Here is a 24,839-nt window from a genome sequence, read left to right as displayed (position 1 = left end):
TTGAATTTGATTGGCCAATGTTTTCCTATATCTGTAACCTTGCTATGTGCTAAGGGGTTCCCTGTCCAGAAGCTGTAATTCCAAAGGGAGGGACCTTAAAATGAATTAGCAAGACAACTACTGCTGTAGTTTATATTTCTCTTTAATGCCTGCAGCACTGTGAATTAATCCAGTGCAATTGTTTATATGACTTCTGGCTAATATAAATCGTACTTTCTTATTATCCAAATTGATTATAAAATATTTTATTCATTTGTAAGATATCCGCAGTGAAGCTTGTAAATTAAGCATGTTTTGACAAGAGTATGTATATCAGATGAACATTACTCTAAGAATTTCAGAAGTTTATTCTGCCACAGATTGTCTGAATCTGTCTGCTATACAAGTCTCAGCATCTGCTGAATTTGTTGAGAAGTATCATCTGGAGATCCCGGCTCTATATAGTTTAAAGGACTTCATTTTGGGGTGCAACAGTTGTTGCCTTTTTGAAGTAGGGTTTCAGTCTAATGTATTGTTGTAGAGCACTCAGCATGGCGCACACATTAAATACAAGTAGTGTATTCATTGTCTGTTGTGCCCACATTTTGCTGGCAGCATCACAACTATGAAATAATACAAAAGATATCTGTGAGGTCATCATTCAGGGAGTCATAAAGGCCATATATGACCACCAGCCAGTATCTGTTTCTGTCAGCCAAAGAATAACTATTTTTACACCCACACACAAAAACACAGTTGTACCCGAATCAGTATACAATTTACGAATTATAAAAAATAAATCTTGCCATCTGGGCAGGTGAGTCCACACATATGTTGGGGTCTAGGGGTACACTGAATCCACTATTTTAGGATTTGGCTGAACCTTGAATCCTTCGTGAAAGATTTGGCTTAATTCTGAACCGCATCCAAGAACCCATGTATTTAGGAGATTGTACAGCCTCCTAACTTTCTTCTTGATTCCTCAGACAAGCAATCTTTCAGTCGCTTTGTCATATGCTCCCTCTTTTCCTTGTAGGGGCAGGCAGCTCTCCCAACCCCTATAGGGGTTCCTTAGACAGGCAGAGAGCCTTTCTGCCCTGTGTCCTGATCAGAGATATCTTCCTATGATTTCCACTACAATGAAATACCTTTCCACAGGACCGCATTTCTGTGAAAAGTCTGCTCCAGTATATGAGCTGGACTATTGGAATGGTATGTTTTTCAGTCCTGTTTCTTCTAGGACACTTCATGTTCGAGGACCTGACAACAAAATTCCTTAAACAGAGAAAATATTCTTTGTTTAACACCTACTCTGTAAACAGCTACTGGGGAGAAATTAAGGGCTGATGTCACATGGGGCTGCAGAAAAACGCAGTCCAAGAGTCAGCCACTCCACTGGTATCAGCGCATGTGCCTGCATCAGAATCAGAACCTCCAATATCTGCCTACAACTGGGCCAACACAGTGGTTCCAAGTGCAGGCAAGGCAGGAGGCTGATGCCAGCAGAGGGGCTAGTTCTTGATGATTATTGTCCTGTGTTTTTCCGCATAACTTCACAATATATATATATATATATCACAAATTAACCCCTAAATGAGTAACCAGGAACGGAATTGTGCTGCTTTCAGGGCTTCAAACATTTTGGTAATGGGTCAGTGACTGGCCCAGATAATGGGTGGTCCACAATCTTCATCAGAGGCAGCTGTATAGGAGCATATGCACTAATGTGTATTTTAAAATATGGAAATCTATTTGTATGAACATTAATGTCAAGAGGCATTTTTTTTTAAATATCCATTGAAATAAAATCTTTTAGTTATTTTTAATTAATAGCTGCAGGGCTGTAACAATGCATGTGTTAATTCTCTACCTTTTGTCAATATTGCCTTTAGATATCCTTTTATTGTTAAAGAGATTCTTACATAATTAAAGGTAAATGTGTTACCAAGGTGTCAATGAAAAGTAGTGCAGTTTTCTGCAAGGTCATTGTGGCAAAAAACTTGTTACAAGAGTACCAAGAGCAGTGTGATAATAAGGGTAAGGTGGGCTGATAGTGGCATAGGTGCCACACATAGCCCAGCAAAAGTTAAAGCAGTTAGTTTGTTCTATATAAACATTAAAGCTAAGTTGCAAATTTCCTTGGAACAGGACCAAGCTTAAAAAAAGCGCAATATTCATGACAATGAATTCCCCTGGAGAAAGAGAAGAGTCTATAAGCTGGCTGCCTGTTCTCTCTACACATAGCCGACAGCTAGTGTTTCCCCTTAGCTAAAATTCAGTAGGGACCTTGGGAATTGTCTGAGACTGAAATGGACCAGCAATCTCCTGGGATACTTGCAGCATTAACCCTGTGGTTGTGGTCTGTCATGGCTCACTGTGAAAACAGTGCATGCAAATTCAGCAGGAACATTTTAGGTTGTTGACTTATTGCTTTCTTCAATAAAGGGACCACAGTTCCTTTAAGGCAAAGTATATGTTTATTTTTATTGTGCTTAGAAAAAAATAGTGTCTGAAACACATACAAATACTGAATTTTTGTAGTTCTCAAACTAAAAAATGAAAAATAATACAATATTTTGCATCACATATAAAAATAGTATTTTCCTTTCTTTAAAGGAGACATTTTATATAAAGTTCATATTCAGTTATAATATTCATCAATTCATCAAATGTGAAATGATGCAGAAAGAAAGATGTTTTGAAAGCATTTTACCCCCTAAAACTGCCATTATATGTGAGCTGCATACACAAGCTCTCCAGTCTGAAGCCAGAGCCAAATGAGACATGGGAGTGTCGCTTCAGTCTCCCACAGGAACTGGTCACAGCACTGACTGACAGGCTTTACTCAGCAGCAGCAGGGAAAACCCCTCCCTCTCTATGCGTCTCTGCTTGTGCTGCCGGGGGTGTCATTTGTTGTAATTTGAGTGTATGAAGTACCTAGGATAGGAGCCAAATGGCAACTCAGGCTGAAAGATGTTAAAAGTTTATTATGACAGTGCACAATGTTTTGGAGTTCTGTACCATAATCAGGCAGTTTAAGATGGTGTGTGCACATAGGTGGAAGCTTAAAGCACCCACTAATTTTGTGATGTTTTATGATGAAAAGGTTTGTATTTCCCAAAATTGCATGATTCCCATGAATGCATAAATTCATGCATGACCCTTGACAGACTGCTTTATACTTCAAGTGTGATGACAATAGTAATGACTAGATGGAACAGATTTATAGATATAAAAAACACTTGTATGTTCCAGATGCTTAGATATTTTTGGCCTGATGGACAGATGGGCAGATCAGTGGGCAGAATGGCTAAATACACAGATTGGTTGTTGGGTATTACAGGCCCAAATGGATTTACCAGTATGTCTGATAGAGTCTACACGATTCTTGGCTTATTTTAATTATAATTTGGGTTGTTTTGATCCATACATATCGGAAGTTGTGGGTCAGTTTGGCCCTTGGCCTTGTTATATTTACCTTTTTGCATCCAGCTTACACTGTAGTTTGTCTTTAAATGTTAATGCATCTGAATATTTTTAAAATCTGCTGATTTCTTTATCACACTAGTGGAAAAAGCTATTCAGCCATGAGAGGAGGTGGTTTCCTATTAGTCTGTTTCCTGTTTTGTATTTACAGGTTCTGTCAGACACAATGTCCTCACAAGCAAACAAACACAATACAGAACAATGAATGCATCCAGTTTATCGTTGGATTGTCTGTGCCAGACATACTTGTTATATCTAATCTGTAGTTCAGATATTTAAGAAGTAATTTAGTTATTTAAACCCATTATACAGGGTATGCCTTTAATTAAAGACTTTTTTGGACTAGTGTGGCAGTGTGTTAATTACTAATTTCCTTGTGTTTTACAAGTGGAAGTTGGGTCTGGGATGAAAGATAGGAATCCGAAAGGGATTTTCTGAGAATTAGCGACGTGTACTGTCAGTGGCACTTTATTAAACTTGGGAGGATGAAGGACTCATGGCTGAAGCCCGGGGGTATGGGGAGTGGCCTATCATTCTGGAGAAACAAGACAGGCTGCTGGAAATTGCTTATGCCTTGTGGGCTAAGAGTCATGTAAACAGAGTGCATCATCCATCTGTGCCTTTACACCATATTTAGGATAACTGATTGGGCAGAGAAAGTAATTACTGTCTTGAAATAACTGCTCAATGTACAATTATAACTTGTTATACAATTCAAGAGAATTCAATGGAGAATTTGTTTTAACAATTCTTGACATCAACCACAGAACTGTTTGATTATGTTTTGAGACCATGAATCCACAATTTTTGTAATTAGCCTAATAGGTAAGCCATTGTGAGTGCATTAGCATAGTATATATAATGTTATTAAATACCCAGCATTATTTACATGTGAGTGACCAGAAAAAGTGATGAGTAATGTTAGCTCCTGTGTTAAGAGTCTTTTGTAACATTAATGAGCATACATGCTTCCGCTCGTCACTTATGCTGATGCTGAACAGCAGGAAGTTCAGAAAAGGGTTAGGGAAGTGCCTAGTAAACAATCAAAAAAAAATTCTGGAAAATGTTTCTTTTAGCAGTTGTTGAAGGGAGGAGCTTGTGAAACTAAAAGTATAAATGTATTTACTCTTAAATTGACAGAGATGATTGATATAATAGTATATTGTGTGCATACACTAGTTCTAATAGCAACCCCAGTGGTCATAAAGATTGCTTTTTTGCCTCTGTTTCGTGTGGTACTGTCTTAGGAGAAAATATGTATATGCTAATAGTAATGAAATATAAATCATTCTGTTAACTATATGTTTTCTTACATTGCCATCATAGATTAATTTTTGGAAAGCCAAATGCATTTGCACCATTAAATGCTGATATAGTAACAGCTGGATCTGAATGCAGCATATCCTTTTTTTTTATTGCAGACTCTGCATATGTTTCTTATGAATTCATCAAGATGTCTTCCGAAAGTGAGTCCCCTTCCTCCCCGGGCGAAGATCAACAAATGCTTAGGATAGATGAGCGGCACCAGGTGCTACAAGGTATTGTGTCTGGCCTTTTATACACATAGGGTAGGACAGGACCCCCCAAGTGACCCCCGCTGTGTTTCCCACACCCCCGGGCCCCTGCCACACACCTAACGCCCTCCCCCAAGCAGTGAATAGTTAGGCATGTCGGGAGAGGGGGACCTGTGGGCCCCGGAGCGCCCAACCGGGATCGATTCTGGGCCGACGGGCCCACCAGGGTTTTTTCCTGGGTCCCGCCGGCCCTGTTCAACCTTGCAACCATTATAAGTCCTCCCAATATCCACCTATATCAGCATGAGTTTACATTGTGTAAAGGATAAGTAAGCTTTTTATTTTAAAATCCCCTAAAATTACTCTGTGCACCCCTGAGAAAAACATACTTTTCTCTCTGCATGTAAATTTATTTTATCTGTTACAAGCAGCTGAACCACAGCCCTTTACTTTTTTTAAACTTAGTCCCCTTTCGCTTTCTGAACATTTTATTCTCTCTCTGACTATAAAGGTGTCTTCTATGCATGCTCACTTCTCCAATGAAAATCAATCAGGCATGCACAGTAGGCTCCTTGTGAGGTCAGGGGTTAGGGGTGGAGGGTGAGGGCAACAGCCAAGAGTAAATGCAGCATTTAATCTTCACTTAGAGCAGGTAAAACTTTCTTATTCCAGAGAGTTTTCCATCTTTACTTGGCTAAATGTTCCCTTGATATCACAGATATATATATCTGTATGACGTATTGGTTCCAGTCTTGTATTTTTTAGTAATCTTCACACCTATCATACACCTTTATTTACACCTTGTTGGTATCAAGGTGTGCCACCTTATTTATTTAGGAAGCACTCCTTTTGATAAAACAGCACTCATGATAAACACAGATTTAATTGGCACAATTACTTTGAATCTTTTTAGCATTCTGAAATGAATCACATCTCACCACCCAGCATACTGCCCTTATCAAAACTATTGACTTTTTCCTACAAATAGCATAGTGTTGTTAATCTCATGTAAAAAAAAAAAAAGTAAGTTGGTAACTTCTAAGTATTATCAATGTTGAATATAAGGAAGTAAAAAAAAAATCATTATGTAGTAAGTGAACTGAGCAATTTTGAAATAATACTTATTTTGAAATGTGAAGAAACATGATTCTAAAATGATGTATGCAGTGATTGCATTTTCTTCCTATTTTTCTCTTTTTTCACTGCTCCTGCTGCCCCTATCTTTGCTGTTCTTGGCTGTATCCTTCCGCATTCACAACTGATGTCATGTGTTTTTCACTATATCTGTTTTATTGTTTTTTGTTGCTTAAATGCTTTTGTTCTATTTCTTACATGGATACAGACAAGCTTATTTTCAGTGCCTCTACATCTCCACCATCCTGCTGTTTTCTGTATTTTATTTCTTACATGCTTTCTAAGAGTCCTGTTGTTCTGTTTATAAAGATATTTAGGCTAGTGGGTGCTATCCAAATTATAATGTCAAAATTACCTATACTTTGAGCTAATTTATTATTGCCCAGGCAAAAGCAGGAGATCAAAAGAGTGAACAGAGCACTTGCATCGGGCTAATTAGCACAAGTTGCAGAGCACATAACCTGAATGAGGCACACATTAATTGGCATTCCGTGGGACACCAGGGTGCTGTCCAATACTTGCCTTCTCAGAAGGCAGCACAGCATTCTTAGAGGGTTGCAACAAGTGGGGACACATGCAAAGTGCAAAAAAATCTAAGTTTGCAACTGTTTTTTTTACCTTGCAGTTAGGCCCCAGTATTAAAATGAGCCCTATTATCTCAAATGAAAAAATGAGACATGACTAATGCAGATATGAACTAGTTAAGCACGGAGAGCAAAAGACAAAAATCTCTTTATTGAAAACATATTTCCCAAGCTGGTTAGCAATCTCAGCTGAAATTGTGCAGATCTTATTAAGCGTTGTATCTTGCCTTGCCTGTTTTCACTGCCGACAGCAAGATTATATAAATTTGGCACACGGTGAGTCTATGCTTTATGATATATTTAGACTAATGCGGACGGGAATAAGGTGTGGTCTAAAGTCTTGTTCGCACTTGCAAAGGCAGTATTGGAAAAAAATATATTTCTGCTTGCCTGGAAAAATAGCACCATTCCCCTGAATCCCACTTTATATTGTGTAATCATAGTTGTTTATGTCTTTCTGGAATGCATGTGTCACGTAGCTTGTCACATAATTATTTTGGTAACCCAGAGTAGCAAATGGTCCTAGACAGTTTTATAAAGTGGGCCCTGGCACGCAGACACAACTTGGCTTTATTACCAGTATGTTGTGACTTTTTGTGTGGCTTGTGTTGCATCAGTTTTATTTTTGTGCTGAGTATGTTCAACATGCCTATTCCTCAGTCAACTCAATCAACTGATTATCTAAGCCCTTCTTTTCAGAAAGAATCACATGAAAAGACACTTTCACAATATTATCACCAACTGGAAAAAAGCGAAAAAAAAGGTTGTAAAAAAAACTTGAGTTTTTCAAATTGCTGCTGTGATCATTTGAAAATTTGGGACTTTCGGAGCCATTCCAGCAAAATCTGTAAAGTTTTGAGACAAAAAAAAAACTTCAAGGAATGGGAAGGTACATTTGCGATTGACTTCTACATAAACTCGGCAAGTTAAATCTGGCGAATTGTCGAATTCGGGTTTTTAGCCATATAGATGCATAGTAAATCTCGAAAAAAGTTGCAACGTTTTTTCTCTGCAAATTTTTAGAAAAGAATCTGAATCGAGTTTAAAATTAAAAATCGATGGTTAGTAAATGAGCCCCTATATGTCTTTATTTTTGTTTTTCCGTGCATTGATTAGACACCCTTGCTCTTCCATAGATATATTATTATTGTTATCATCCTTTACTTATGTGTAGCTGACATACTGTGCAATGCTTTATAGATGGGTGCTAATTAAAAGAGCAGTATATTCACATTTAGGACTTAAGTGGGACGAGAAGGGAATTTTTTTTTAAACTTCTTCTTACTAAACAAATGGTGAACGCTGCACAGTTAGCTCCTCACACCCCTACATTCTGCCTGGGATATCAGATATTTACTAATGAGAAGTGTAAAGTATTTAAAGGGACACTCTGCATTTATAGGGCCACACTGTCCTCACCAGCTGCATGCTTGCCTCACCACTTCCTTCACTTTCCAGCTATGTCATCCAAATGAGCTTGGTCTGTAAGGATATTGAAACAGCGCTCGGAGGATCTGTAATTACCAACTGCTACATGCAATCAGTAACTCAATGGTTCCTGTTGTTCCTTGCAACAGTGACAGCATAGCTTTATGCTTTAAGCATATGAGAGAAAGGCAGAGGGTCAGACGTTATGCCCACTGTATGCAAAAGCACCATATGGTGCACTTAAAGGAACAGTAACACTAAAAAATGAAAGTGTTTTAAAGTAATTGAAATATAATGTACGGTTGCCCTGCACTGGTAAAACTGGGTGTTTGCTTCAGGAACACTACTATAGTTGATATAAATACGCTGCTGTGTAGCTATGGGGGCAGCCATTCAAGCTGGAAAAAAAAGAGAAAAGGCACAGGTTACATAGCAGATAACAGATAAGACACCATTGTATTCTACAGGGTTTATCTGTTAGCTGCTATATAACATGTGCCTTTTCTTCTTTTGAATGGCTGCCCCCATGGCTACACACCAGGGTTTATATAAACTCTAGTAATGTTTCTCAAGCAAACACACAATTTTTACCAGTGCAGGGCAGCAGTACATTATAGTTTAATTTCTTTAAAATATATACATTTTTTGGTGTTACTGTTCCTTTAAACACCTGCAAATCTTAGAGGTTGTAAATGGGCTAAATTCCCCTCCCACCCAATAGTGATTAATATCCTGAGTCTTCTCTGGTGTGTTAATAAATGTATGTTTTGTACAATATCAACCATAAACATCAACTTTTCATTAATGTAATTGGTTGGGAAGGGATGATGGGATTAAAAATTAACAAGACTAATAAAGCACTATTCTGATGCAACAGATTTTGTTCTGCCTGGCTCTTCCTGCCAAGTTCTAATACAACTTGTTTATTTTCACTACGGTAACCAAGCTAAATGTTTGCTTAAACTTTTATTTCATAATGTGTTAATGGAGACACGATTCACTATTTCCAGTTCTTTGGAGGGTGATGTTTCATTATTTGGGTGTTTGTTGGTACATCAGTATAAGGTGAAATCATTTAAAAGGCATTAGTAACTTACATTGTCCCATGTTAATGGGGAACTCTGGATAAATACCATTTTTATATGCTGAAATCAAGCTGCAAAACAGTTCTCCTCTTTCTGCCTCATTTGAAATCCTAATGCAATATACAAATGTTAGGACGGCACACTAATGCTAAGTTCAGAGACTGGCCTGGATGAGTTCTTGAACAATCAGAATATCCAAGGCTATTGTGATACTAATATCTACAGTTAGTACTAGTGGTTGTATATATAGTTTATGTATGTGAGTGTATAGATTGGTAGGTGTGGGTTGTGTGTGCTGGGTTTACTTGGATGGGTTGAACTTGATGGACTCTGGTCTTTTTTCAACCCTATGTAACTATGTGTATACTTGTTTTCGATCTAGCCATTATGTGGATCTTCTTGGGAGTGGAATGGAAACAGATGTTTGTTACTATACACAGAAAGTAAAAAATGCTGCCACACTGCAGGTCAAAAGAAAAGTTTAAAAGAAAGTCTACATAATGTTGTATGTTTTTGAACACTTGGGAATCCTATTTTTCTCAATATCTCATAATGCCTTCAAATGTGTCGTGAGGCTCCTTGTAGTAGTTGACAGGATGGAAACTTACAGCCTTCCTGCTGCCCTGGAAGGAAGTGACTATATCTTCCCAGGGCAAATTTCCAAATGCTTATTATGTTTGCTATCTGTGCTTAAAAAATAGCATTGTCCCTCACACCCCTATTTTAGGCTTTTCAGTCTGTACTTGATGATTTAATATTATTAGTGTTCTAAGGTTACACCAGGAAAGGACACATTTTGTTCCTGGGTGTATTATACATAGTGGGCCAATAATGAGGTGGCTCCATCTGTGGCGAGCAGCTTAATTCTTACTGGCACCTGTGAGTGTAGTAAGGAGACTGAGTAGGGCTAAATAGACTATCTGGCAACATTGTGCACAATACACGGCGCATAAAGGATCAATCTGTAGATGCACTCACCAAGTAGAAAAAGTAGTTCAGGTGCCCCAGACTCAGGAGGCAGATATCCATAAATCACAAACAGCATGGGCTTATAGGCACTCAAAGCATCCACTAGGGTCACAAAAAGTAAAAATTAAAATGAAAAAAATGTCTTTATTCAAAGTTACCTAGAGGACACAAAATTTGTTGGGAATCTTTTCAGATGTCAATTTTAATGTAACTTTGGATAAAGACTTTTTTTTGTTACTTTTTGCCACCCTTGTTGATACTTTGAGTGCCTATAAGCCCATGCTGTTTGCGAACATTGTGCACAACGTTTTACGAGATGTCCTTTAATAAAGGTGATTGTTTCTCCCCTTAAAGAAAACTAAAGCTTAACTAAAAGATTTTTGCCTTCAAAGCTGCCCCCAGTAGCTCCCCCTTATCTTTTCTGCTGATTCACTGCACATACTGCTGCTGTCACTTACTGAACTTAGACACCGGCACACAATATATTGTATGTATAGAATATAAATGTCACAATTTAAGGATGACTAGTAATTAATACAGATAATAACTACATGGCAGCTAAGAAAACAGTGCAATTTGCATCAGAATTTAATCATCAGCCCTGTAGCATAATCTTATATGACAGGCCAACCTCCTTTTCTGCTTGATAATTTGCTACAATCCCTAAGCTCAGCTTCTCAACAGCTGCTCAAAGCCCACTGAGCATTTGAGTGCCCCACTTTCCAAGATAGGGAGTAAGTGACACGTTTGAAGACCTGGATGAATTGCTGCTATTGAGATGATGAAACTTTAGGCTGGTGCAGTTGGTACAGTATATAAAATATGTAATTTGTAGACATATGAATTGTTATGGTTTAGTTCTCCTGTAAATGAATAATAAAAAAACAATTTATTTAAACATGCCAGATGAGCATTTTACTTAAAACCAACATCCACATCGACTACAAGGCTTGAATAATACATATGTCCTAGTGATAGAAATAAACTCATTGAAATAAACTCATGGGATTATTGTAAGTTTACATCAGAGTTACAACATTATTATCAATTTGGACACGTAGCCCCATGTGAGGTTATTCCTGTATGTTTTGGAGCTCAATTAGTTTGTTTTGAAAACTGCAAGAAAATAAGTATGTCATTCTCAAGAATGCATTAAAAACAATTATGAATAGGATACACATAATACAAACCTTACTGCATTTGCCTTGTCTTTATTTTAAGCATTTGACACTAGATTCTCAATGTAAAATGGGTCACTGCATTGACCCTAGGTTCCTTGTCAAGATAAAGTTGCCAGCAGACTTTTCCTGTCCTTTTATTTGGCACTTAGTGGGCTGAAAGGATGTGTGTGACAGTTTGTGTGATCTGAGCTTTTCTCTTTGGGTGAACGACACAAAGTTAGTTGTTTAAACGGCCAGTGTGGTGTACATGTGCAGAAAATAGGTAAATCTGCTTGACATAATTTAATGCCTCACTTGCTCTCTCAGTGAGTTCACTGAGTGGAGGAGGATGAGTGCAGCTTGGTGAAAAGGTCTAAATAATATTTGGAAATAAGTTACAGGTATGGGATACCTTATCCAGAAGCCCATTATCCAGAAGGTTCTGAATTACGGAGAGGCTAACTCCCATAGACTCCATTATATGCAAATAATTCACATTTTTAAAAATGATTTCCTTTTTCTCTGTAATAATAAAACAGTGCCTTGTACATGATTGCAACTAAGAGTTCCAATGTGTCTTGTTTATTGTTTATAGAGTTAGTATTGTGCTAGAAAGAATGTGAAGTAACTCTATGAAAGCAAAAATAATTGTCTTATACAAATGCAAACCAGTGGGTGGTATCAGTAAGAAATCTGTATGTATGTATTAAGCAATACTACGGGCTATCGCATGCAGATATATACCCTGCTTCACCTGTATTTATTTAATGAGCTGCCAACATTTTCCAATGTGACTCACAGGTGGGTATCAGTTGGGACCTAGCAGCTTGTATGAGGCGTGAAAGCAAAATTTCAGTTGATGTTAATGGGGTAACAATAAAGAGAATATTGTTTACATTTTCCAGTGTTGGAAAGTCATAGAAATAGTTCCCATTTTTTTAAAGGAGCTTTAGTGTGCAATTTACAGAAACCATATTTAGTGATTCCAAATGGAATTGGTTTCTCCTGGCCTTCTTTTAATCAGTGTATCTGGTATTGCATACCTTACTTTTTAAATATGCAGCATTCAAATATAGATCCACAACAACCTTATAACATGCCCTTTTATAGAAAACCTAGCAGTTTTCTTTCATGTCACTCTCCATTTTGGCATCTTGCATATCTTAAGCTCCTAGAGTTACGGAATTTGGCTACAGATAAAAACCACTTGACCTCTTTGTATATTTAGGAAAACATTGTTCTAATCACAACCTTTACTTTTTCCACTTTATTTTTGGTGGAGGGAATGCAAGTTAGGTGTCCTAGACTCTATTGTAAGCCAAACCTTAAGTCCAGTTGGGTTGCAATTTGTTACAAACACTTACAAACACATGTGCTATACTAGATATTCTTAAAACAATGGCTGGTGTATTTGATGTATATGAAAATGTTTAGTTCAAAGTTTTATTCTGTGCAGTTCATTAAAAAATATGTTCTGCCAGTTAAATCCTTTTCAGCACCTTTTCCCCTTCCAAGATCAGCTAAGATCAGTTAATACCTGTACTTTGAATTGTTTTCATGTGCTGAAGCTTGAGGTTTAACAATTCTGATATAAACATTTTTAAAGACGTGTTTAGTCTTACTAATCACATATCATATATGAGTTGGGAGTGACACGAATAACTATTAATGATCTGCTGATAAATTATTATTGTGATGCCAAAATGCTTTAAGAGATTTTTCCTGTGCCTCCACACCCTATAGATGATTGGGCCCATGCAGTGTTATATTTTCCTATGCCAACATAATTTCAGTTTTTGCTACTTTTACATGCTTGCATTATAATATTAACTATTTTAACTTTGTCTTAATTAATTAGAACATGCAAAGGCACAATAACTTGTACTTATGCCGTTAGGTGTTGTTAGGTTCTATTAGGTAATTTACTGTACAGTCATGCCTATACTAGTAGTGCTGGCTTTGTGTACCCTCATTAGTTAAGCCCATGATTAAGTGCCCCTAGGGCATGAAACGTGTAGTATTTATGGAGATGTTTAATGTAACTTTGAATAAAGTCTTTTTTTACTTTTAAACTTTGTGACCCCTGTGGGGATCCCTGAGTGCCTATATGCCCACAGTGGTTGCTGCTTCTTGCTTTATGCACCATATGCTGAGGGTCTGGTGCACCTGGACCACCACCTCTACTTGGTGAGTTTTGTTTACTGTTGGTCATTTTGTGCCTTAATTGTTGGTTTTGCATTACCCTCATTAGTTCCCAGCATTAGCTGTGCATACCTGTATCAAATGCTAGGATCAGATGGGTTTGCATTTAGTGGGATTTTAGGACTGCCTGTGTTTACCCCCAATGCATTGTAGGATTAACTTGTGTAGCTGCAATAGTTTGTAGGACTTGATACTAGGTTTGCCACCTTGTCCTTTTTATACTGGCCACATATGGAATCCACATCCTTCATGGCTAGTTGGCAATCAATTTAAAACTTGACTGTCCAGCTTAACACCTTTTATATTTACATATAATCACATTACCATGTTATCTTACTTTAGACCATGAGTATATATATATATACAAGGAGGTAAAAATTAAAAATCCAAAAATAGCCAAATTAAAAAAAAATAATTTGAAAACAAAACAAGTCACTTAAAAAGTTATTCCTCCTAGAGGAGAGAGGCGTCAATTTATAGCCACAAACACTTTTTGTTGTGTTTTATGTACAAGTTCCACTTTGGTTACCCTGGTGGGGTTAGCAGGAGATAGAGATCATTAATTTGCATAGTTTAAATCCTTTTATATCCAGCAAGATTTTTAAGGTTCACTATTGGTTGCAATATTCACTTCTGATAACCCATAGTGCTATATACAATGCAATGTTACCACAGTCTCTAGCGGCCAATAGTTGGGTAAGTTGGTACATTAACTGATGTTACTTAACCATCCGTTTCTACCACCACCACGATGGCAATACACCAGTGACTACTATGGGGCGTCCCCCAGTCGTTATATATCCGTGTAGCGTAGAAATTATATAGTGATGAACACAGAACAATCTCACCCTACTGTTTACTTTCTCTTGCACCGATAGCCGTCACTTTCTCCCACCAGATAGAAGTAACGCCTCTCTCCTCTAGGAGGAATAACCTTTTAAGTGACTTTTTTGTTTTGTTTTGAATTTTAAATTCTTACCTCCTAGAATATAAAGTACTCATGGTCTAAAGTAAGATAACATGGTAATTTGATTATATGTGATTGTGAATGGTGGTAGGCTGGCCAGCTAAGTTTTAAACTGGTTTTAATGTGATAATAGAAAAATACTAAATAAATGTTATACTTTTTAATTTGCCCCTTTCTATAGAAAGTGGTCCTTATCTCTTAGTATTGGTATTTAGATAACACTCTAATTTGGAAAAAAAATTTGGAATAATAGTTGGCAATCAATTTAGATCAGTGATCCCCAACCTTTCTTAAGGTCCCCATACACGGGCCGATTCGGCAGCTAATCGGCCCGTGTATGGGGAGAGCAGAGCGGCCTGGCCGACCGATATCTGGTCTGAAATTGGCCAGATCTCGATCGGCCAGGTTAGAAAATCTGATCCGACTGCCCCATTGCCGCCCACATAATCCGATCGTTTGGCCCCAGGGCCAAACGATCGGATTATTTTTTTTTTTACCTAAATGCTCCCCGATATCGCCCACCCGTAGGCGAGCGGATCTGCTCGTGTATGGCCACCTTTACTCGTGAGCCACAGTCAAATGTAAAAAGACTTGGAGAGCAACACAAGCACCATAAAAGTTCATGGAGGTGCCAAATAAGGGCTAAGATTGTCTATTAGGCAGCCTCTATGCACACTATCAGCTTACAGGGGGCTTTATTTGGTAGTAAATCTGGTTTTTATTCAACCAAAACTTGCCCCCAAGTCAGGAATGCAAAAATAACTACCTGGTTTGGGGGCACTGAGAGCAACATCCAAGGGGTTAGTGAGCAACATGTTGCCCCCGAGCCACTGGTTGGGGATCACTGATTTAGATGTATGCTGCATGGCTGCACATAAATCAGTTCAGTCGGCAGTATGCATCTCAATTAATTGCTAATTAGCCATGCAGGATGTGGATTCATTATATGGCAGGTATTAAAGGGGTGCTACTTTCTACAAGTATGTATAGTGTTTTCTAGGATTAGCTGCATGTACTTAGAGTGGACCTTGAAAATTGGCAGTGTGTATCAACAGTGGTCCCAATAAATATAATACAATTTTTTTTATATTTTAATGTGAATAACTTTGGAGGTATAAACATAACCCTGGAAGATGTATAAACATTACTCTACTGGCCCTGATGCTATTGTATGTTTAAAAAACAGCTGTCATACTTTATGTCATCACAGTAATTGTTTTGCTTGGATGTTTTTAATTGGTTGGGTGGGGTTAATGCTTTTAAATATTGATCTGTATGTGAAACTCATTACTGCCTATGATTAAGTTCCATAGAGGCTCGAAATGTGTAAAGGCTAAGATGTGCAGGGCTGATATGTTTTAGATAATGGATTTATAAAGGTTTATTTTTCATTTTATTTTTGGAGTGTATATTTTTTTAAGAATTTCCCAATGCGCAGCATGTCATGCATCGCTTAACATCACTGCACGCATTAGTAATACGTACCTAGAGTAGGTTTTAGGATTAGTGTAAATAAAATATATTGTGTCCAAATACTTTAATCTGTGATGTAAACTCCTGTTAAGCATTAAGACAGATGTATAAAGCAGATCTGTCATTTAAATGCCATGGAAAATCACTCAATTGAAATAGCTTGTAGCCAGTCATGGCATTGGAATTCAAAGCTCAGATGCTAACTACAACAGCAATAGGTAGAAGACACGGTTAAATATTTGAAACTGTCTCTTAAGGTCATGCAAGAGTTTTTGTCATCTATTAAGATATGTAATGAGTTATTTCTGTGCTCCCCACATTATGCTGATGTAGGTGCTCTGCTGTAGGTGGCATACAGTTGTCATAATTATAAAATGTTTACTTTTATCCTAAAAAAATGTGTTTTACTTTTGTTATTGGCAAAGTTACTGTTGTTATTTTTTTCTTCTCTGGCACAAACAGAAGCTCTTATGAACACATTTGCAAAAGTTTTGCATGTCAAAAACTGTATCCCTTTAATGCTTGGACCATAAAAGCATTTTTCCAATGCAGATTGTTTTGCTGTAGAATGATCCAAGTGTCTTGACAAATTTTATCCCCAGAAAACCTGTCAAAATCTGGTGCCATGTAATGTTACAAGCTGGTCGCAGATGTTCAGATGAGTCAGTTTAAGGACAGAGGTCCTATTGTTTGTTAGACTCCACTTTGCTAATATAGCTTTTTTAAGGACATATTACTTGTACTTGACAGATAGCTGTGGAATGTTTTGTAAAGGCTTTATTTGTAACAGTAGTGTTTTATATGAAATCATGTTATGGTCCACCTATCACTGTGCTATCACTGTGTGTTTCACTCATGCATGGTCTGTATCTGCATATTACTGAAATGGCCAGCCAGAGAAGCCACTTATATACAGTACATAGCAAGTGTAGCAAATCATGCAGTTCTTTCACAAAATCTATTGGCAGCCTGAATTTATGTAGATCTCAGAATAACAGCTCTGTTCTAGTTGTAAGCACTTGCGATATCATTGTTCTCCAGGTCCTTTGAGGAAAGCTGGAGAAACATGCCAAATGAGCTCTTACAGCTCTGCATGGGGTAAAGTTAGACTTAAGGTGGCCATACATGGTAATATTTGATCGTTTGGAGAGGTTGTCAAAGGACCAAATCTCTCCCTGATGTCCACCTTGGGTGGGTGATATCGGGCTAATGCAATCGGTTAGCCCTAGAGCCAAACAATCACATGGCAATGAAGGGGATAGGAAAAGTCGGAGCAAGGTCCACATCAATGAACTGATGCCGTCCTCGATCCAATGAAAAAATCAAGCCCGTCCAATTTATAACTGCACAATTTTTGCCCAGATACCAGTCTGGGAGGCCTGTCAGAGGGCCCCATACACATACAGATAAGCTACCAAATTGGTCTTAGGGACCCGAATCAACAGCCGAAATCTGCCTTTGTATGGCCACCTTTAGTTAATTTCTTGTAGTTTAGACATCCAGGCTGGCAGTAAATCCAAGGTTCCTATCCACCAATTATCAGCATTTTGTGTGGGACTGCATTGGCACTCCCTGCAGATGAACTGCGGTTCCCTGCCAGGTCCTTCAAGCTTCTAGTTACCCACCCACTAGATGGGGATTGACTTAAGTGTCTACAATGCATAGTCATAAGAGATGCTAAGTGTCTTAAACAGCCTGGGAAAGCAGGCAGTGGGTAATAGAATGGGTGGCAGGTTCTAGCAAGCTTTTTGGGAAAATTTGCATTTATGTTATAGAAATGCAGTAGTGCTTTTTATTTGTAGAGGTGCATAATGCATTGGGAAATAATTGGTCTTGACACTATACGGGTTATTAATCAAGGAGCATGGTGCAAAGTGCAAAAAACAGGCAAAAGCCAACATGTATTTTGCACATTGTACCCTACTCAGTGCTGCATTTACAGTGGTGGAAGAATGTAGGTATACCGACTACAAAACCCTACCCATCTGCTAACCTACCAGCCTTTTAGATTTTTAATCTCGCTCAAGATGTGGAGTGCTTAAAAGTCCCAGACACAAGTGCACAAGAACTAAGGGGCATGATTTTGTGTCCCTCTGAACTGTAGCACTTGCATCTTAGGCCATCATGTTTGGCCCCTTGTATGTCCCCTTCAAACATAGCATAATCATTATCTTCCTTGTGGTATTTTCTTTCAAACATTTTAGAAAATAAATAATTGGAAAAACTGTATGGCTTACAATATTTAGTCCAGTGCATTTTTCACGATAAATAACATTTATATTTTAACTCCATACAATCATATTGTCATAAAAGTTCAAGTGCTATTGCTAAACACATGCACTCAAATTGTGGCTGTTTAATTCATATTTGTTAATTTTTAATAGATCTTGTTATATACATATTTAATGAGCATGCTTCTTCTATGAAGAAGCATAGAAGATGCTTTTCGTTAGTACTGTTCACAGATCAGAAAAAAAAATATCAAAAAGTATAAGAAAAAAATAATACTGTTTGTAAAATTTTGTAAAAGTCATCTACACGTGATTGATTTTTTTTTTTTACAGTAGCCACAGTTCCCCTTTAATTTAAATGTTGTATCTCTTTTGACAGCTGAGCAAGAGGGAACACAAAAAAGAACATTTACCAATTGGGTTAATTCACAGTTATCAAAGGTAGGTAACATTTTCTCAGAATATCACTACCAGTATGTGCCTCTGAATCATTCTGATAGGCAAAGCAGTTCTGTAGCTGCAACACTGTCTATATTTTTATCTGACCTACAAAACATTATTACAGTTCTCAGACAATAAGCCTTTGTGTCAGGCCTGCCAACAACATTTTTATTCTGTTTGAAACCTCAAAAAACCTTGGAAACCAAGAGCATCAGAATACCTGTGTCAATTTAGTGTGTGAAAAGGTAGGGCTGCTATACAGATTCTTCATCCAAATATTTGTATTTTTTTTTTGTTTTTTTTTGTTGTTTTTTTTGTTTTTTGTTTTGTTTGTCTATGTAAAGTTGGGAGGAACACGGGTCAAAAAAAATTTCATTACAGTAATGATGCTTCATTGTTATTTGTATATGACAATAAACTTGAAACTTGAAACTTCAGATATACAAAGCTTGAATTTGGCCAACTAAGCAAAGGTTCTCCTAATGGTGCAACTTCTGAACCCCTACATATGTGCATAGATAGTGTATGGAATAAAACTAAATTGAATTTTACGTGATAACTTTTCATACTTTTAATACAACCCGTGTTTCTGTAAAGTACTGGGATGGTCAATATTTCCTTCTCCAAAGACTTGCTTCAGCAGCATGAGAAAGGTTCCCATATTTGCTGTGGGCTTTTTTTTATGCTTGGCTTTCATTGTTTTCCAGCATCCATGTCCTTCTGTTTTGAGAGATCTGTTTACCGATATCCAAGATGGACACAGGCTGTTGGACTTGCTAGAAATACTTTCTGGGGAGGATCTGGTAATATAGAGCCCATGTGTCTGTTATCGTGTCCTTGTGTTCAAGATGTGCTCTTGTTTAAAGCAATACTTTGTCCTCCACAGCCACGAGAAAAAGGGAACAATGTATTTCAGGCCACAAACAACATAAACACTGCTCTGTCCTATCTAGAACAAAGATCAGTAAGTACAAAGTATTTGTCAGGATGGCAATAATTACAAAAACAATTAGTTTATCCTACCGAAAAATGGAAACTAATCACTGCATTCCTCTTCCAGATCAAACTCATAAATATTCATGCTGCAGACATCATTAGTGGGAAGCCTTCCATTGTTCTTGGCCTAATTTGGAAAATCATTTTGCATTTTCATGTAAGTGTTCCAGCAAAAAAGATGCTGTGTGCTCAGTTTACCAAAGGTATTTCCTCCTTCTGAAAAGGTGAGGAAATATCTACTGATTTAGCCATTTTACAATAGCAGGAACAGGATGAAATATACCTGCATGTTCATCTGCGGAAAAGCATGAACCAGAGAAACTGTTGATTATTTATTGAATTAGAAAGACTAAAAAGACTTAACCCTGTAGTATGTAAAATAATTATGTGTCATTAATGATGGTTCTTTTTCATTGTTAGGGGGGGCATGTGGTTTTAAAAACTTTGTGTATGAAAAATTTCTTACTGCCTATGACTAGTGATGAGCGAATCTGCCCTGTTTCGCTTTGTTGAAAAATTTGGAAAAACAGTAAAAAAACACGAAATGAGTAGCAGTCAATGGATTTTTTTCACGGTGACTATTAGGCCATAGATTGTTCTGTATGTTTTATACTATATCAATATTATATTGGAGTACAGGACTTATTCCTGTACTTACACTCTTACTCCTACTAAAGGTGGGCACACACTGAAAGATCCACTTGTGGGATTGGATCGCTATCCAATCGTTAGACTCTTGGACCAAATAATTGGATCGCATTGCCAGGATACAGGCCATTGGAATGAGGACTGCATCAATGCGTTCCTCGTCCTGACGTGATTTTTAAACCTGCTTGATCGACAGGCCCCATACATGAGGGCCCCATACACAGGTCGACAAACTGCTGACCATCAGCAGCTTTAATCGGCATGTGTATGGCTACCTTAACATTGGCTTGAAATTAAATGGTAGTGTGAAAGTCTGATACTTATTTTGCATAAAACTTATAAATACACAATTCATATTAGATTTTTTTCTATTTATAGATTGAAAGCCTTGCTGATATATTAGCTGCCACAGATAGCGTACACCAGAGTAAAAGTGAAAGCAAAGTTGTGCCATCTCCAACAGCAAGTCCACCAGCTAAGAGAAGCGCAAAGTCCAGGTGGAAGAGTTCTGCTAGGAAGGTGCTTCTCCAGTGGGCAAATGAGCAGTGTGCTGGGTAAGCAGAGTGGAGCAGGAGATAGGACATAGCTGATGCAGATCTTTCATTTTGTGTTTATCATATGTTAGCCCTCCAGAAGGAAGGGGGATGGTATGCCTGGGATGCTAACAGCAGGTTATTCCTTGTATGTTTTATAATACACTTATAAATGGCCATTACTATTTATGCTAATAATTTTAATTATCTTTCTTCATACCATAAACAATCAAAGATATTATTAAGAGAAAATATATCATGATTAGAAATTGGGTTTGTCCTTCATTTTATTTTCCATATTTGCATTTAATGGACCTACTGGACCTACACCAGAAAATGAAAGTGCTGCTGAGCTGCTGAGGATAACAGCAGTCCTATTTTATGAAAAAAAAGTTTTTTTGTGGTGTCTAGGAAGCTATAAATGATTTATTACCCCTTATTACTAGCACTTGGCAGATTGTCCCTATAAGCACCGTAGGATCTATATGGTTTGGCTACATTTATACAAAGGAGCTTGTAAGTATCTTACAGTCCATTATGTTTCAATGTTTATGGAATCTTTTCTTTTTTGGTGTGGCTGTCCCTTTAAACATAGAAGTATAGGATGTTTAGTGGTGTAATTGTAATCACTTTTATTATGCAAATGTTTTAATGTTATTATGGGTTCAGTTGAGAATTGTTCTTTGCAGGCATGGATCTCTCAGTGTGACAGACTTCAAATCAAGCTGGAAGAACGGCCTGGCTTTCCTAGCTATCATCCAATCCCTAAGACCTGAAATTGTTGACATGGACAAACTAAAGGGGAAATCCAGTGAAGAAAATTTACAGGAGGCATTCAGATTAGCAGAGCAAGAATTAAAAATTCCAAGACTACTGGAACCAAAAGGTAAGCCAATTATTATTATACATCTTAGCCTTCCTTGTTTAATTATGCTTTAAAAAGCAGGGCCTTCTTTACTGGCATGCACCCAGGCTCTGAGTTTTCTTTCATTAACTTTTGTTGAATTTGAATTCTAGGGATGCTTTTGCATGTGTTTGCACTTTTTCTGGAGTTTCCCCTTATAATGTCAGTATGCTGCAGCTTAAGTAATTGCATAAGAAGGAAGGTATACAATAAAGGGAATGGGTTTGTTTGCATGAAGCAAGTGTGAGCTCTCAGATTTTCCTCTTGCAGCAAACAAATCTTCTGCAGTCTGATTCAAAATGAAAATATGCACAACGCCCCTGTAGTGCCCAGTTGTTACTTAAAATTAGTACTGATCATTGTATGATTGGCTACTGCAATGTTATAATTAATCAGACCTGGGAGAGATATGCCAGTCTATAAGTGTAATAATGTCACACGTGGCATTTTCTCTACTGACATACAAACATGAATCTGCCTTCATCCTCAACATTGATACGTTATAAGCCTGTCAGTCCTCACATGGGGCAGATATTGACCTAAAAACTCACAACTGTGCTTTTTGGGATTTCCTTTACCTGGAGTACCAGATGTGACAGTAGCCTTAGTCAGTAGCAGGATGATAAACAATGTCCATGAAATGATCACTGCTATGGAAAGGCAAGTAGGAATGTTCTTTTTGAGGATGTTTAATTTGTATACTTCTTGTGACTGCTAATACAAGAAACTTCTGGTGTCTTTGAAAGCTATAAAAAGTTATATGTCAAGAATTTGTTTTTATTTTTGTATATATTGCTTTTAATGCTGACTTGCCAGCAATGGGATCTCCTATCATCTCTTAATGTAGAACATGTATCTATTATATATTTTTACAGTTAATAGTTGAAGGGTTCACAGATTTTCTCCTTTTCTCCCCAGATGTAAATGTTCCCAATCCAGATGAAAAATCCATTATGACATATGTGGCGCAGTTCTTACAATATGCAAATTCTGCTGAGGCACCTAAAAAAGATGTACAGGTACATGTCACTTAAAATTTTTGGATTTTATTCAATTGCACATGTGCAAGTCTCTTAGGAAAGGTAAGTAAAATTGCATTAGTGCTGCATTTGTTTTTTTCCCAGGCCACTGCATTTCTTGCATCCTCTGGTGCTGCTGCCTTTCCTTTTCTGCCAGGGGTTGCTCATATCATGCCTACTTGCCTCCCCCTGCCCACACCTCATGAATACAGCTCTGCACTCCAGTTTGAAGTGCAGATACTTTTGGAAGTTCATCAAGCTTGTAAAGGTGCCATACACAGGCAGATTTTCAGCTTCCTATTCGAGTTCCCTTCGATCTCAATTTGGTTTTCCACTGGATCAGTTACCTCATCGGCTCGTTGATGCGGTCCTTGGTCTGACAGCACCTACGCCTGCCATTTTAATTCACTCATTTGGCCTTAGGGCCAAACAATTGAATTGGCCCAATATTGCCCCACAATAGAGGTGGGCATGTTGCCCACAATATGCAAAAGGAGCAGATTGCAACGTGTATGGCCACCTTAAGACAAGGTGCAAAGTACAAACCCTTTGCTGACTGTACCCGTTCTTTTGCACTTTACACCCTGCCTCCAATTAGAAAATTACTCTTCATGCCCATTTAATAGTGTGTGCAGCAGTGGGTAGAAGATCATTTCCATATCAACTAAAACTGTAATTACCAGAACATGGAATGAAATTGCATGTACCTACTTCTTGAAGATGCAAAGTATCTGTTAATATGTGTAGTGCCCATATGAAAGGGATTACACAAATTCAACTATGATTCTAGGACTTGAGTAGCATAGCTTTAAAAATGCACACAGACAGTAGCTGATATATTAAAAATAGTTTAAAGGTTTATTAATATTTTTCCTTACTCAATGTCTCTTTCAAGGTCCAAACAACCCAGTCATGCCATTTAGACGTTGGTTATTGCTAATCTCTGACTGTGCTGAATTCAATTTGTTAGACCAGGCAAATAACAAACTGACATATGTTCCCTTAAAACCCTGCCTAAGGAAGGTTTAGAACAAGGCTACCTTGAACCTAACAGTGCTGCTGTTCGCACCTTGTACACTTTATGTTTTAATAAATGAGGAAAATAGTCCTCCCTGCCACCACTGCTTTAGTAGCTTAATTTACACCTCAGCACTTCACACCGCACTTCATAGCAATATTTATTCACCCTGAATGATACAGGAGTGTTTTTTCTGAACCTTCTTCTGTTAGTGTAGGGCTTTGTTGTAACTGCAGCTGTTATAATCCACTCACAGTAACACAGTGAAGACTCTGTGTATTCATTTTTTTTTACAACCAGAACAGCTGGTTGTGTTCAGAATTCTTGCCTCTATCAGATCACATACTTCTGTTTAACTTAGAACCCTTCCATGAGTATGAACCAGCAGAAGAAAGCAAACATTTAACTTATAGTACATATTGTACTATTGCACAGAAGGACTCTTTATCCTATAATGACGTTACCTAATATACTTTTAAAATAACAACATAATACAATTCTCAAATTTCCCTGTTTCTAATACCTCTTATTTCTATTCATGGATTTGTTAGCAAGTCTGTTAATAAATATATCTGGTCTTCTTAAAAGTACATATTTAGTTTAGACTAATTGCCCATTCTTTACATATTAGCTAAGGTTCAGGATGAACAATTACTTTAACCGTTACTTCTGTATGTATGGCATTCAAGTCAGTGGAAGGAGGCATAAGAAGAGACCATACAATACCTACTATTAGGCAGACGTACATAGCTTATTTATTGTGTCACTGTGTAACCGCAGATCCTCCCTCTGTTACCCTGCCTGCGTTGTGTGGTCTCTATTTCTGCATCTAAACTGTTGATGAGATTCTGGCATATATCCAGGGACCTAGCATCACTATTCTATTTTAGTAAAATTAAGGGAATGCAATGCTGAGCCTCTTAGTATGCACAGCCCTGGAGGTGGTCATGTGTGCTTCAGTGGCAATGTACGTGTGCCTATGGCAGCTTGTCATCTAATTCTCTTGTCTCAGCCAGTAAAAAGGTGAATTCAGCCAGTAAATGTGCATTTGAGCATTGACTCATTCTG

The 24,839-nt window shown here is 37.7% G+C and overlaps 1 protein-coding gene across 4 annotated transcripts in view; it reads left to right on the top strand.

Moving 5' to 3' along the window:
* syne2 (spectrin repeat containing, nuclear envelope 2) overlaps positions 1-24,839 on the top strand; it is a 183,765-nt gene that overhangs the window by 17,213 nt on the left and 141,713 nt on the right. For all 4 annotated transcript variants that reach the window (XM_002933717.4, XM_031891296.1, XM_031891297.1 and 1 more), the window contains exons 2-9: positions 4,887-5,003; positions 18,592-18,653; positions 19,361-19,456; positions 19,540-19,617; positions 19,714-19,806; positions 20,676-20,851; positions 21,520-21,716; positions 22,653-22,753. In XM_002933717.4, coding sequence (XP_002933763.3) covers positions 4,919-5,003; positions 18,592-18,653; positions 19,361-19,456; positions 19,540-19,617; positions 19,714-19,806; positions 20,676-20,851; positions 21,520-21,716; positions 22,653-22,753 — 888 coding nt within the window. In that variant the 5' untranslated portion in view covers positions 4,887-4,918. The remainder of the gene's footprint in view (positions 1-4,886; positions 5,004-18,591; positions 18,654-19,360; positions 19,457-19,539; positions 19,618-19,713; positions 19,807-20,675; positions 20,852-21,519; positions 21,717-22,652; positions 22,754-24,839) is intronic.

The sequence above is a fragment of the Xenopus tropicalis genome, chromosome 8, assembly GCF_000004195.4.
Source record: "Xenopus tropicalis strain Nigerian chromosome 8, UCB_Xtro_10.0, whole genome shotgun sequence".
Classification (NCBI taxonomy): domain Eukaryota; kingdom Metazoa; phylum Chordata; class Amphibia; order Anura; family Pipidae; genus Xenopus; species Xenopus tropicalis.
The sequence above is the reverse complement of the archived record's forward strand: the minus strand, read 5'-3'. Positions and strand labels throughout refer to the sequence as shown.